Raw genomic sequence first — 16,364 nt, 5'->3', positions numbered from 1 at the left:
TCTAGACAGTAACTTTCTTATATGTACTCCTGTTTTTTCAGTAAGGAAAGCATTGGCTATATAGTTTCTTACTTCTAGAAAATTAAACCTGTAGGGAGAACAAGAACTTGTAGGGGATTGCATTCTCTGTAGTTTGATCAAATGCTAAGGAGCATACTAATTTGAAAAACAAAGAACCATTAATTTGAAGAATCCCTACCTAAACAATTGTCCATAAATATCAGTTAGTAAGAAATTATTGAGTACTTAAATATTTTAGTGCTTAAATTTAATATTTAAATATTGTGCTAGGAAGAAATATTGAAAACATCCTTGCTTATAGGGAAATTCCAGTCTAATTTGATAAAATACAGATACAGCCAAATGTAGCAGATAAAATTAAGTATGTAAATTAGCTGCAAAGGAGTAGAGCATAAGGAGAATTAGTGGGGTATGGAGTATGTCCTTATCCATAGGAGAGAAGAGTTTTAGGGTTTGTGACAACCTTTTGTGACGACTATGTGCTCATAGCAAGCATTAGTGACCAGCATCTACAGTGTCACAGTTTCGAATATGATTCAGTGAAACAGCTGGCAGCACTGAAATACATAGATTTTAATAATTTTAAATTTAGAAAATAACAGTTAATTATTTTAACTAAGTTGATAAAACTGGAATATTCTAGGACTTACCTGATACATTTGAACATGTTGCTTTTTAAAAAATGTTTTCAAATTAAGTTGAGCTTGTTCATGTGTCCAGTTCTTAATGAAGCAGTTGTTTTCACTTATTAAAAATGTAAATTTTTTTTGTCTTTCTGTTACGTAAGCAATACATACTCATTGCTGAAAATTGGAAATCTATACATAAATAAAGGGTGGAGGTTATTTAAAAGCTCAGGATCATATTCACAAAGATAGCTTTTAACTACTAGTTAGGTCCTCCAGCCTCACTTGTTGATAGGCTTCTCACCTCTCCAGGCCAGTGGTATCAACATGTGATAACATTGTAATTTTAATTAAAAGTAATTCTGCGTCAGGAATCAGTGCTCATTTTCCATATCTTATTTGTTTTGTTTTTATTTTGTTTCACTTTCTGAAAATTACTTTTTCTTTTCCTGTGCTTCTTTGTTGGTGAAAAGTTCCATTGACTAACTCATTCTTGGTAAACATGGGGCGAGATTGTAGATTCTTCTGGGTTGCACATCCTCTCCTCACCATAAGAGGAAATTTTCTCCAAGAGCGAATTTCTCCAGTGTTTTTATAAGTCTATGTTCCACACGTCTTCCTTTGTTCTTCCATCCCTTTTTTACTCTCTTCTTCTTCTCACCCAGCCTCTGCAGCTAATATCATGGTATCTCTCAGTGAATCCTGTTACCTGAATTGGGAACAGATATGGCAGGAACTGGCAGCTAGGGATGGACGTGGTTTTGGATGAGCCAGTTGTAACTTTTACTACTGTTCAGTTTGTATCTCTCCAGGTCAGCTGGCGCTGGTTCATGGTGGGGCTTTCCTGTCTCTGCTATGCTTAGATAGAAGAGGTAGATAGAGACTGAGATGTGTGAGTGTCTTCCTTCAGACAGGTGGCCATTAAATGCCGCTGGGGTATGTGTTATGGAAGTTAAAGGGGCTGCTGATTTAGAATAGAGCTAAATCAGCATACTTTGTAAGGTAATGACATTTTGAATATTTTTTGGGAAAATAGATTTTATAAATGCAGGTTTGTGTGTTGGCTCTTTATTTTAGATCTGGGATCTGTCACAGATATTTTATGCCACATGATGCCCTTCTACAGCTATGACATCCCTCACACTTGTGGACCTGATCCTAAAATATGCTGCCAGTTTGATTTTAAACGGCTTCCTGGAGGCAGATTTGGTTGTCCCTGGGGAGTCCCCCCAGAAACAATACATCCTGGAAATGTCCAAAGCAGGTATGAAAATGCGTATTTCATAAGACATCGTCTTGAATAAAGTAGCCACTCAGCTGCTAGTTGCTGAAGGGTTGAACAAATGGGCTTCAGTAGCCAACATTATCCTCATTTGAAGTATTCATTCAAACCAGATCTAAAGCAACTTAGAAATGCCAGAGCCTTGACTATGCCTGTTATGTGTTACATTTTAATGGAAAGTGAACAATACTAGATCAATATACAATGGATAACCTATAATACACTATTATTACCATCTCCTTTGCCCTCATTATAAAAGCCTTCTACTGTGTTTGATTGATTTCATATACTTTTGTTGATAATAAAACTTCTGGTCCCTATTGTACAAATTGGTAAGAAAAGCAATTCAACTGCAAAAACACATTTATTGAAATGGAACACATAAAGAATGTAATTATCTGTTCCTTTAATAACAATTTCAATAGTAGTGAATGCTTCCCAGCTCTGGTGTATACACATCTTTGCATCATTCTGATGTTTTTAACTTATAGTAAACTTTAATTAGGAATATTTATACTTAAATACATTTAAATAAAAATCAAAGGTATGAATCACTTCTTTAGAAGAAAATTGTGCTAATGATGGAAGCATCTCATTAAACCAACTTACATGTAGTTTCTAATATTGGTACTTTTAAGTTTAATTTCTTCACTTAAAAATTAGTGTATTAAAATAAAACATTGTGGTGTATTATAAAAACACTAAACTCTGCTAGGAAAATTATACAGCCCATTAAATAAATTAAATAAATAAATTTTTGCACTATTAAATCAGTTTATTTTAAAAAGAGAAGTCACTTAAAAAATGTGTGTTAGGAAGAAGGTGAAATGAGATCTTTTACCTTCAATGAGTCCTTAGAATCACAAAGAAGATACTCTTTGTGAGCCTTTCGCTGTGGCAGACATGAAGGTGTTTTAGCATGGCAGCCTTCTTAAAGTCATGGAGCCCTTCTATCACAATCTGACTTTAATAGTTGTTTAGTAAAACTGCCCAAGGTTACGGATTGACTTGGTTTCATTTTCTTGGTTCCTACAGCCATGAGAACCAGTGAGGAATTCAGAACAACCTGCTTTCTAGTTAGGGTTGCGCTAAGTAGGCATAAGAGAATAAGCCAGTGTATTGTGTGGCAGAAGGTGTAATGAAAAGGAAGGGTTGAGTGTAGGGGCATCCTGGCCTGTGTAGGTGGGCAAATAGCTGTTTATATTTACAGGTATTTACACTACTCTCTGCTCAGGTGACCAGGGATGGGGAAGTTCTTACAAGTGAACCAGATGTTTCAGCTGGGGAGTCCCAGTGCATTCATAGTATTGTGAGCCCTTTGTTATTTTTTGGGGGGCGGGGGAGTTGCTGCTGAGACTACCTGAGGCACATTATTGAGGAAAAGAAGGCTTTTTTTATAATCCTTTTGTTATGTCATCTAACCTTTTAACAGTTGTCCTTCAGGATGATACCTTGTGCTCAGTTAGTTTCAGTGGTTCTGAAAGTGATTTCCAGGCACCTGGGGGCATACTGTTGAATGAATGAGTCTATATAATACTTAGAGATTTTTTCTTTTTTAACTTCTTGGCCAGACGCAGTGGCTCATGCCTGCAATCCTAGCGCTTTGGGAGGCCAAGGTGGGTGGATTGTCTGAGCTCAGGAATTCAAGACCAGCCTGGGCAACATGGTAAAACCCCGTCTCTACTAAAATACAGAAAAATTAGCCAGGCATGGCGGCGTGCACCTGTAATCCCAGCTACTCGGGAGGCTGAGGCAGGAGAATTACTAGAACCTGGGAGGTGGAGCTTGCAGCAAGATCACCCTACTGCACTCCAGCCTTGGTGACAGAGCAAGACTTCTTCTCTAAAATAAATAAATAAACAAACTTCTTACAAGTCTTGAAATGTTCACTCTACTGGTTTTCTCAGATCCATATATCACCTTGTTTTTGACCTGATGATAAACTGAGATAAAACACAGGCATTCCAGCTCATTGGCCGCTTTCAAGCTCCCCACTTTTTTTGAGACAGATTCTCTTTCTGTCACCCAGGCTGAAGTACAATGACACAATAGCTCACTGCAGCCTCCATCACCTGGGCTCACACAATTCTCCCACCTCAGCCTCCTTAGTAGCTGGGACCACAGGTACATGCCACCATGCTCGACTAATTGTTTTAAAAAATTTTGTAGAGATGAGGTCTCCCTGTGTTGCCCAGGATGGTCTCAAACTCCTGGGGTCAAATGATCCTCCTGCCTCGCCCTCCCAAAGTGCTGGGATTACAAGTATGAGCCACCATGCCTACTAGCCCTGTTCAACTTTTTAATGTCCCAAAGAAAATGAAATTTAACTATAATGTGCAGATGGCATCTTTTGATATGTCCAGCTCAGCAGATTCTTCTACTTTGCAAGTAAGGAAATATCATTCTTAGTCAAGTTCATTTTTGGTCAAGTACTATATATTTTAAGTTGGACTTTTCTATTGACCATCACATGATTTGATGTTTTAGGTATTTTCTTTTTCTTGGTTACAGTTAAGTTGACATTTCTTACCTGGTAAAATAAATCAGGAGCAAATTGCATCTGTATGTTTTCAAATGTGATGTTGAGTCAATTGATTTGTTATTGGTTCACCATATATTTAGTGAGTGTCTTCTTCCTGCCAGGCATTACAGGCTGGTTACTTGGGTTTCCCAGTGTTGACACTTTCTGGACAGGCTTGAGAGTTAGGATAGATGTGAAGTGTTAAAGGCATGCCATTGATGTTTGTGATTTCTTTTCTCTATATGTGTTTTATATGTATATAATACAAGATATTGCATATCTGATAGTAAACCCTTTTTTATGCTGGCTGCCTAGGAAATCTAGTTGGAGCTCAATTATGTCTTGTATCTATGATTTATATATTTGATTTTTTTTTCTCATTTTTTTTTTGGTAGCCTTCTTTCTATGTGGAATCTCATTTTTCATGTATTTTTTATTATAAGTAACCTGAAAGTGTTTTGGCAAATGTGGAATGTTAGCAAATTACTAGTAAAGATAAAGTAATGTGCTAATGTCAGAAAACTAAGCATTATATGTTACATAAGGACACTGTGGTTATATTTTGCTCACCAAGGTATTATGTTGCTGCTAAAATTTTATATTTGCAATGCATTTTCAGAGATCATAAATGTAAAAAGGACCATATGAGATTTAAATGTTTTTAATTTTTATAAAATGCTTCATTCCATCATTGGTGTTCTTTGAAATACTTTCATAAGTTTTTATATTGTGAATTAGAATTTACTTTTGGATGATTCTAGAAGTGAAAATTGGAATACTAAGTATAAAAATACTTGTCATTTAATCACTAGTTTCTTAAGCTTTGTCTTTGTAAGCATTGTGAACTGCTCTGGGTTCATCCACTTGTATAATTTCATTTTCACAAGCCCTTTCTCTTAGTTTGTATTCTCAGACTTTCTTAAATGATGCCCTAATTCAGTGATTTCCAAAGGATATTCTGCAGAATACTATAATAGAATATGAAATATAAAAGCTATTCCATCAAGCTATTGGTTAGAGTCCAGAGAGGTAGAAACCAAAATAGCTAATTCAACTCCTAATCCTTATCTGATGGTCAGTATTGAAAATCTGTGACAAATACTCAGATTATTGGTGGCAGGTGACAAGTGTGTTGATTTTTTTTTCTTTAGAAGAGGAAATATGACTCTATAAAATGTTATAGATTAACATTTATTCTCTTTTGGTTTTGTTCAAAGTATACCTTTTTCTGTGTTTCATCAGATAATTTTAGATTAGAGAAAGGAATATTAAGACAAAGCAAACTTCAAAGTCTGTATATGTGGGAAATCCTTATTGTCTTACTAGATAAATTATTTTAACACATGTGCTATCTGGTATTCAATCTCTGTGACTGGGCTTTAGGAAGTCATTGGTATCCCATTTATTATATGCCAAGTTGGTATATGACCATATTTCTCCAAAGATAATCCATTGGAAACCTATGAGTTTTTCCTACTGATAAGAATTTATGAATATTTTTAAAGGATAATGAAAATTAGTATGATAGTTTTTAAAAAAATCTGTCTTTAAATTATACTAACTTTGCAGATAAGTAAAATATACAATAATTTCTTTTAATATACTTTTGAATTTGGTTATTTCCTTTTTAATCAGTTGTCACATTCAGTTTTTCTTAGTCAAATTCATGTTTTCTGGTTTTTTTTTTTTTTTTTTTAGGGCTCGAATGCTACTAGATCAGTACCGAAAGAAGTCAAAGCTTTTTCGCACCAAAGTTCTCTTGGCTCCACTAGGAGATGATTTCCGCTACTGTGAATACACAGAATGGGATTTACAGTTTAAGAATTATCAGCAGCTTTTTGATTATATGAATTCTCAGTCCAAGTTTAAAGTTAAGGTAAGGAGAAAATATTTATGATTCCATATTTGAAGTTGAGCCTTTATTATTAAATGAGACTATAAACAGAAATCCTTAGCTTCTTTGTCCTACATCACAGTGCTTCTTAGAATATATAATTATTGTCTAAAAGTATAATCCATTAGAAAGAAAATTATTATATGCTATAGTTCCATATCTAAAGCTGTCCCGTTCCTACCACTGCTTGAGGATTAAAGAGGAATTTACTTTTATGTGATTGAAAATTATGTGATTGAAAATAGTTGTGATATTTAGTCTTCAGGGACGCCCTGTTTTTGTTGTTTTTTCTTTAACCAACGTTGAAAGTCTGTTATTTCTCTCTGACAGCTGCATCCTTGTGATTTAGTAGCATGACTGGCAGATGCAGATGAACATGTCATGAATTTTGCAAACAAATGTCCTATGTCCAGAGAATACACTAGCATTTTTTTTTTTAAGTGAGAAGACTTCTAAAATTAATCGTTTGCCTATGGTTCTTACTCTTTTTTTTTTCTTATGGAAAATTTAAAATGTACTGTAAAGTTCTGAAAATAGCAATTCCCTTTCTCTCCATATCCATGACTCAGCTACAACATTCTTCAACTCAAGACCACTTTTGTTTCAGCCATGCCCCACTGCTGTCTCACTCCTCCCCACAGGATTATATTGAAGCCAATCTCAGATTTCATGTAGTTTCATCTGTAAAGATTTCAGTATGTATCTCTAAATTATAAAGTTTCTGTTTAAAAATATAACCGTAATACCATTATCACACCTAAAAAACTAGCAATAATTTCATGATACATATCTGGGCAGATTCAGATTTTCCTTATCTCATAAAAAACAATTATTTTAACATACAATTTGTTTGAGTCAAAATTCAAGCAATAATCATATATTGCATTTGATCAATAAGTTTTTTAATTACAAAATTGATTTTTTGTTGATACATAATTATATATATTTATGGGACACCTATGAATTTTGATACATGCAGAGAATGTATAATGATCAAATCAGGGTATTTAGGATATCTACCACTTCAAACATTTATCATTTCTTTGTATTGGGGCAATAGTCTAAGTCTTTTTTTTTAAATGTGTGTTAGAGACTCTACATAAGAAGATTAATTATTCAGCATGTTTATCATTTTGCATATTGACCTGTAAAAGTAGAACATGTGAAAATACTATAGAAAGGAAGTGATGTTACTGTTTAGGAAATTTGAAAGCTGATGGTAAACCATAGTTTAGTAAGAATTCAAGTTTATTAAACAAACCTAAGTAATATCAAATAGATAAATAAACCTAATAAAATATCAAGTTTATTCAGGATCGTTGCAGCTGAATTTTTATCAGATTATGAACTAGGATCATAGGCACATGATCCTAGTAAAGCACATGTTCAGTTTTAGTATATATTGTCAAACTATTCCAAAATAGATGTATCAGTTGTTGTGTTGTATAAGAGTTTCAGTTGTTCCACACCCTTTCTTAGTTTGTATTGTCAGGATTTTTGTTTTCTATTTTTATCCTTTTGATAGATGGGATGGTTTTATTTTTTATTTCTCCCATGGTTAATGAGGTTGAGCCTCTTTTCATATGTTTATTACCATTTAGGTATTCTCATTTGTGAAGTACCTATTTAAGTCTTTTGATGATTTTTTAATTAAATTGGGTTGTCTGTCTTTTTCTTACTGTTTATAGCTCTTTGGTACATTTTGAATTCTGTCTTTTTTCATGTAAAATATATGCAAATGTTGTCTCCTACTATGTAGCCTGCATTTTCACTTTCTCATGCTGTCTTTTGATGGACAGAAATTTTTAATTTTAATTAATTAAATATAACTCTTTTTCTTTATGTTTAGAACTTGTTCTGTTTAAGAATCTTTTGTTTATCATGTGCTTGTGAAGCTACATTCTTATGAACCTGTCCTCCAGAAGCTTTATTGTCTTGCCTTCAACATTCAGGTCTATAATCTATCTGAAATGGATTGCTATGAATTGTGTGAGGGTAGGGATCAAGATACATTTTGGCTTATATAGATATCCAGCACCGTTTATTGAAAAGACCATACTTTCTTCCACAGCACCACAGTGTCATCTTTGTCATTAATTATGAATGAGACTGCATTTGTGTGTGGGCTGTGTCTACACTCTCTGTTCACTTTTATTGGTCTATTTGTCTCATCTCACACTGTCTTAATTATTAATACTACAGTTTTGTAATAGGTTTTAATATCTGATAGTAAAAGTCTTCTAGTTTTGTTCTCCTTCCCAAGATTGCATTGGTTACTGTTAGTCCTTTGTATTTCTACATAGGTTTAGGTCATCTTTTAAATTTCTACCAAAAAAAAAAAAAAAATTGAAGGGGATTTTGATTGGGATTGCATTGAATCTTTGTTTTAATTTGAGCACAAATAACTACAATTATTGGGCCATCTAGTCGATTAACATGGTGTATTTTGTGTATTAATGCAATTGACTTTTGCATTTTAGTCTTGTATCCAGTAACTTTGTTAAATTTATTTATTATTTTTAGTTATTTGTGGATTCTTCATGGATTTCCTATGTATGAATAATGGCATATTTATGTCTTCCTTTCCAAAACTTTAAATCTTTCAATTTACTTTCTTACCATGTACGATGGCTGTGTCCTCTAGTATAATGTTGAGTAGGTGTGGTGAAAGCAGACATAATTTTCTAAGAGAGAAAACATTCATGGGTCATAATGTTAGCTGTAGAATTTTGTAGGTTTCCTTTATCAGATTATGGAATTTTCCTTATATTCTTCTTTTACAGAGTGTTTTTTCATGACCAGATACTAAATTTTATTATTTTCTTCTTCTAGGACATTGCTTTCTGTTAGGCCTTTATGTCTTGTGCAGTGATTGGACTAGTATCCCAAGATGAAAATTTGGTAGAGTATAGGGTCCACCTTAATTCATTTTCTTTCTCTCCAACATTTTTGTCCCTTAAGTTCTGGCTGCTTTAGTTCTTTAATTTCTTCAGAGCTTTTTCTTTCTGTAGTTTATCTAGTTATATCTGTTTCTTATGGGATACTTAAAGTTACTTTGTCTGAACTGGAAGCATACATTTATTTTCTTTTAATGAAATGGAGAATAAAAGTAAATAAGTCAGTTCAGATGGCTGAAAAATTGACATAGAATAGCCAAGACAGTCATTTTGCCATTTGATCATCATTTAACTATTTTTGTAATTTTTCTTATGTGTTGTCCAGGCTGGAATGCAGTGGCATGATCTCTGCTCACTGCCGGCTCCGCGTCCCGGGTTCACACCATTCTCCTGCCTCAGCCTCCCAAGTAGCTGGGACTACAGGTGGCTACCACCACGCCCGGCTAATTCTTTTGTGTTTTTAGTAGAGACGGGGTTTCACTGTGTTAGCCAGGATGATCTCCATCTCCTAACCTTGTGATCCACCTGCCTCAGCTTTCCAAAGTGCCAGGATTACAGGTGTGAGCCACCATGCCCAGCCAGTTGTAAACTTTTTACTTAGAGCCCTATTCACTGTAACGTGGATAGACAGAGAAGTTATGTAATATGCTCAAAACACATGTCAGATAAGTGGTAGAGATGGAATTCAAACCTATACTATTGCTACCTTGAATCAAAATGACTTGCAATATCTGTATTTTTGTGTGTGTGTGTGCTTGTGTTGTATGTATGTGTGTAGGAAACAACAAAATCAGCATCTTTCTTTTAAAAGGAACACATTCCCTGTTAAATAATCTATTTATTTTTGACAGGACTGCCTTTTAATATCTGTTTACAAGATTTGGTATAGTGTTTCTTTTTGTCTTTGATTTGTAGAATAGTTTGAACTCATAAAAACAGATTTCTTACTGCTGATTTAAATAATTAGTCAGAAAGACCAGTGTGTTTAAGCAGCAGACTTGCCATTCTTATCACTCTTTGTATTTAACTTCTACTCAGTGTTACCTACTGGTAGAGTAAGTCCATTTTTTAAAAATGACCTGCTGTTCTTCAAGTCCCTTCTCCTTCACAAGAACTCAACTGGGGGAAAAGGGAGATAGAGGAGGGTATGATATATGAAATACCTTATGGCTAACAAAATTATTCTTCTAGACTTTATGGCTAATAAAACTTATTGTAGACTTCTAGAACACTTTAATATGTGTTTTATTTTTGCTGCTGCCCTCATCTTTCATTTATCTGGATTAATCCATGCCCAAATTATTGTGCACTTTGAAATTCTAGAGATATGTAGGAGTTTTCATATTCACTGATTTGTAGATCTACATAGCTCTTCTCTTAACTGCTGAAGTGTATAAGTTTTCCCTTAGTTTAATTTGGGCCTTAATGCAAGTTAAAAAAAAAAAAAAGTCACTATTATTTTCTTCTCTGCTTCTGATTTTTACAAAATCTGAGCTATGTGTTCATCTTAACTTGGAAACACATCTTAAATATTTATTACTAACTTTTCCTAACAGTGTAAGAAGTAAATAATTTTAAGGTAGAATGAATAATTGAAGTGCGTTTTTTTTTAAACTAGATACAGTTTGGAACTTTATCAGATTTTTTTGATGCACTGGATAAAGCAGATGAAACTCAGAGAGACAAGGGCCAATCGATGTTCCCTGTTCTAAGTGGAGATTTTTTCACTTATGCTGATCGAGATGATCATTATTGGAGTGGCTATTTTACATCCAGACCCTTTTACAAACGAATGGATAGAATCATGGAATCTCATTTAAGGTACTTTTACCTTTCTGTAGCTACATCTATTTCTTTACTTTCTTTATATTATCTTAACCTTTTGTAGTTTTTCATAATATATATCATTCGTGTAGTACATTATGTAGTGTTAAGCTCTAATTAAGTACTTAATGTAATTGTGAAATTTTAATGCAGTCAGAAATACTCTCCAAACTATAATCAAATTATTACATAGGTTTTTGTTCTGGAAGAAAAAATAGTTTATTTAATTAGATTTTTAAGGAGTTGTATTCTGCATTTTATATTTTTCTAATTAATTTTCCTATGTTATTTGCACACCATATTAATATTCAGTGACATCATCATGAGTGTCTGCAGGCTAGTAATCTGAAGGGCTTCTCATTGGAAACATAGGTGAGCATCAAAGAAGCAAATAGGGCCTCCCAGCATTGAAATATGAGCTTCAAAGTTCACAATCCAAAACTAATGTATTTTGTATGTCGGAGAAGTTTAGACTAGGTTTCATCTCAGTTCTTACATACTTATTTGAAGCACATTTCTATAGGCACAGTTATCTGCATAGAAGAACAGCATTTGAAAAAATGATGACTGGTGGGGCAGACAATGATTGAACACGTAAATGGATACAGAGAAGACAGAAAAGTCTGTAGAAAACATAAAAACACTTAACTGACCCTATCCAGGAGACCTTTCAATCACTGATACAATGTTCTATTGTGATAGGTTCTATTTTTGCACTGTCCAATATGGTAGTCATTAGGCACATGTGACTATTGAGCACTTGAAATGTGCCCATTTAATTTTAATTAATTTAAATGTCAATAGCCATGTGTGGCTATGGCTACCATATTGGAGAGCATGGTCCTAAATAACAGAGGCTGATTGTTGATAAAGTTAAACTACTCCAGAGGCTCCCAAGGCTTTCTCTATGTATAGACCACTAAAGTAATTCCTTTTCGTGTTGAATCTTGATGTTTGAGTTAGATTGTACTCTCTTTTATATACTAGTGGACATTGATTACATTTTGGAAAGGCTTTTTATTAAAAATTATGAATTTTCTTAAGAGTTGTTTTTTTATATGGTAGTGTTTTTTTATTGTTAATATTGTGCTGCGATTAAATATTACTATTTCAAAAGCCTAACCTTTTACTGTTACTTGTAATATGCCTGAAAAATATATCTCATTTAAAAAAATTATTTTCATTATTATAGATACATATTAGTTGTACATATTTATGGAGTATATGTGATATTTTGATATAAGCATACAGTATATAATCATAATAGTTTGTATATTCATCATTTATGTGTTTCAAAATAACTAAAAGTAGAATTGGAATGTTTCTAACACAAAGAAATAACTGCTTGAGGTAATGGAATATATCTTATTAAGTTTAAAATAATGTTTACATATTATAGTGTCTATCCATTCTTACCCAACAGAATATCAACCAGTTATCTCTTACACTATTTTAAACTTTTCTGTTATAAAGTGAAGTATATTCTCAATAATGTAGAGATCCTTTTGGACCACTGAATTAGTGATTTTTAAGTGTCAAGTATTTTTTAGTGGCAAAAAGAATATTGGTTTATCTTCATTTATTGAACGTATTCAAGACATTGTGGTTACTGCTAGTAATATATTTGGAAAATTCTGCTGCATTAAAACCAAAAAAACCATACAATAGTTGTGACTTTCCAAATGTATTAATTTATACGTAAGTTTGTCTGAAAATAGTAATGTTTCATCCCTCTGTTCATTTGTAAAATGTGGATAAGATGTAAAGGTATAGGGAAGACAGTTCCCAAATCTTCCTTTTAACATTTTAGGATATCTGGATATGCATATGTACTCCTTGTAAAGCCAGGAATATATATATTTTTTTAAGAGACAGAGTCTTTCTCTGTTGCCCAGGCTGGCGTATAGTAGTGTGATCCTACTTCACTGCAGCCTCAAACTCCTGGGCTCAAGTGATCCTCCCACCTCAGCCTTATGAGTAGCTAGGACTATAGGTGCATGTCACCACACCTGGCTAAGATAGAGTCTTGCTATGTCCTCCAGGCTGGTCTTGAACTCCTGAGTTCAAGTGATTTTCCTGCATTGGTCTCACAAGATGCTAGGATTACAGGCATAAGCCACCATGCCCAGCTGACATCCTGTTTATCATTTTTCAGTTTGTATTGTTAAATTCTCCATGTTTGTTATATGTTACCATTCAAAACTGAAACTAACCCTTGCCCCTGAGCTGTTCTTGGGCCATTATTTTCTGCCTCTCCTCTCCTCTGAGTGTCCCATTCACCAACTATGCCTTTCTTTTTCATGTCTCTTACTGTATATATGTGAGAGTAAATGACATTATGATGTTCATGGTCTATGTGTGTGTTGCTCTTGGAAAGAAGAAAGGGCAGAAAATTTATCCAATTTTTCAGGTATTTTTTCATTGTGTGATATATAAATAAGCCTGTCTTGCTGCCAACAGGTACTGGCTTATTTTCCAGGATCATCTAGAACAAGGACCCCTGATACCAGTGTAGACATGGTATTCTTTGATGATTGAGAATGCAAATGTGTTATATGGATACATTGGTCATTTTATGTGAATTATTATTATCAATATCTTTTTCATAAATTGCTTGTACTGCAATTATGGATTAAAAAATTTGAAAAGTATCGATGTCACATGTTTTAGATTATAAGCTAAAGTGTTTGTTTTAAAATAAAATATGACTTTTATGCAATTAGGGCTGCTGAAATTCTTTACTATTTCGCCCTGAGACAAGCTCACAAATACAAGATAAATAAATTTCTCTCATCATCGCTTTACACGGCACTGACAGAAGCCAGAAGGAATTTGGGACTGTTTCAACATCATGATGCTATCACAGGAACTGCAAAAGATTGGGTGGTGGTGGATTATGGTACCAGGTAATCTAATTATAGAAAAATCATCTTAAAAAATCTTTAAAATTATGGGTAATAAGATTATGTATTTTGATGAAGTTGTAAGTGCATATCAAACCACATTAACAATGATATCCCTCGTAAGTATTACTATAGCAAAACAGCACCGATATTCAAATATTTTTTAAGAAATCTGTTGACAAAATCCTAGCTGCACCAACTTTTTATTGCAATGCATTTCTGCAAATAGGGCAGTAAAATATTATTACTACTGTTTAAAGCTGATCCTATTTTCTTCTAAATACAGTGTGGTGATTGGGGTTATCTTCTTGACCAAGGACTTGGCATCAAACATAACATAGTTATAATCTAGAGAGATAAAGATTCCTACTTCATTGTATGTCAGTTTAATCTCATCCTATTTCATATCCAGTTGTTCTTGTATATTTATTTTTTAAGAGGTACATTGACATAATAAGCTGAGAATCATAGCCAGGAAAGAAAAAGACCTATAAACCTTATCATATATGGATTATATAAACCACTGGGAATGAGAAAGGATGACCTGGGTGTTGATATTAAAGCCATGTTTAACTCATTGAAGGGCTGTCAGATGGGCGAGGAAGTAGAAGCTAAGTTATTTCTATATTAAAGAATTTGAACAATGAGTATAAGCATGGTCTGAGATAACAGATGACTTGGCAAACAGAGCTTCCTAATAATGGGGAAGAAATCTTACCTTTTGTAATAGGGAGTTCTCTATCCTCATGCCAGACTTTGGATGACCATTCATTCATTAAGATCAGTGCAGCGGGGATTCCTAGATTGGGGAAGTAGTTTTGACTATTTTATTTACTATGGTTTAGACTATTCTTCCTGATACTGTTTTTTTTATCAACAGTGTTGTACTTTGATAACATTTTAAAGTCATTTAAAATATACTGTGATTTTCTTAAATAATAGATTTAAAAAGTGAATATCTTTATTACTACTCCTTGATGAGAAAAGCATATACAACACATGAAATCAATGTTAAAAAATTGACTCACGACTTATATTACTAATTGTAGTAAATGTTAATTAAATTTTTAGTTACAATATTTTGACTGGCTTTCTAGAAATTGGGGGAAAAAGATACTCTTGGGGTTTCATTAGTTGATTTCAGTACTTAAAAAAAAACATTCAAAGTAATATCTTGAATATCCTCTCCATTTTTTAATGGCAAGTGTATTTGACACCCACCTATTGAGGTTGATCTGGGCTTAAAGTAGAAAATGCTCATTAGATGATAAAGATGGTATTTCTTCCACAGAAAGCGTTTTTGAAAGTAAGGTCAGATCCTCCATTTTTCTTTCTCACCTGCTCCTGGCCTGCTTGGTTTGTTGAGAGTTTAAAAGTGAGACTGCTTAGAATCAGACCAGGGCAGTGCTCCTAAGAGGACATGGAAAAGTCATTTTCCTACACTGCCCACTTGCTGTCTCTGGCTGTCATATTGAAAGAGATTTGCTTATAGGTCATTGAGCTTTGGCTACAGAACATTTTTTGTATCATGACCTGTCTGGAAGAACTATCATTGGTTCCTCCACAGGTTTTTTTTTTTTGTGTTGCTTTTGGCCTATAAAAACTTCCCTGTGCAGAATTGCATGTTAGAGAAGAAAAGGCAGTAATTCTCAAACTGTACTTGGCATTTGTAAATTTGCTATGGAAGTACTTCACACTTCATTGAAAAGTCATAAACAATTACCAAATCATTAGCACAGACATTTTAAGGAGGAAATTTCAAAACACAAGTTAGAGAATTATTAACAAAGAGGTAGTTAGTAGTGGGTGTTCTCTTGAACTTGGACTGATGACTACTATTCATTCAGATTTGGCAGAAATGTCACTGTGAACAAGTGTATGAATTAGTGGTGCATTTGGCTGCGAGTAATAGCAACCAGAAACAGAATAAATCCTGTCCTGCTTATTTTTATGTCATATGAAAAAAATCTGTAGACAACTGGTTCTGGTATGGCAGCTCTGCAGTGTCATCAGGCATTCAGGCCCTTCTTTCTCCTCTGCCATCGTAGGGAGAATCAGAGAGCGTGGTATCAACAATAGATCGAATGTGTGTATAGTTATAAACTGGAAAGCAAGAATACATCGTGGCATATTTGGAGATTAATTCTAATCATGGCATAAAAAGATGAATTGGATTGGGGCAATGTTTGTAATAGACAGTCAGCTTAAAAGTATTAATAGATAATGTGGCTTATGTAGAAGGGAAGAAGAAATGGTAATGAGGTCATTTAGAGAAATGTTTTAGAATTCTGCTAATTATTCCTAACTTGTAATTAAGGTAGGTGGGAGAAAACAGAACACAGGGTGAGCATGAGGGTCCTAAAATGTAGACAAGTTATAGAGTAGCAGACATGCTA

General features: G+C 33.8%; 1 protein-coding gene across 1 annotated transcript in view; it reads left to right on the top strand.

The window, feature by feature from the left end:
* Positions 1-16,364, top strand: part of MAN2A1 (mannosidase alpha class 2A member 1) — a 172,199-nt gene that overhangs the window by 76,311 nt on the left and 79,524 nt on the right. The window contains exons 7-10 of the mRNA XM_008014107.3: positions 1,725-1,911; positions 6,149-6,326; positions 10,860-11,062; positions 13,789-13,971. Of these exons, the coding sequence (XP_008012298.2) occupies positions 1,725-1,911; positions 6,149-6,326; positions 10,860-11,062; positions 13,789-13,971 (751 nt within the window). The remainder of the gene's footprint in view (positions 1-1,724; positions 1,912-6,148; positions 6,327-10,859; positions 11,063-13,788; positions 13,972-16,364) is intronic.

This window comes from Chlorocebus sabaeus, chromosome 23 (genome assembly GCF_047675955.1).
Source record: "Chlorocebus sabaeus isolate Y175 chromosome 23, mChlSab1.0.hap1, whole genome shotgun sequence".
In the NCBI taxonomy this organism is placed as follows: domain Eukaryota; kingdom Metazoa; phylum Chordata; class Mammalia; order Primates; family Cercopithecidae; genus Chlorocebus; species Chlorocebus sabaeus.
This window is presented reverse-complemented; position numbering and strand designations above follow the sequence as displayed.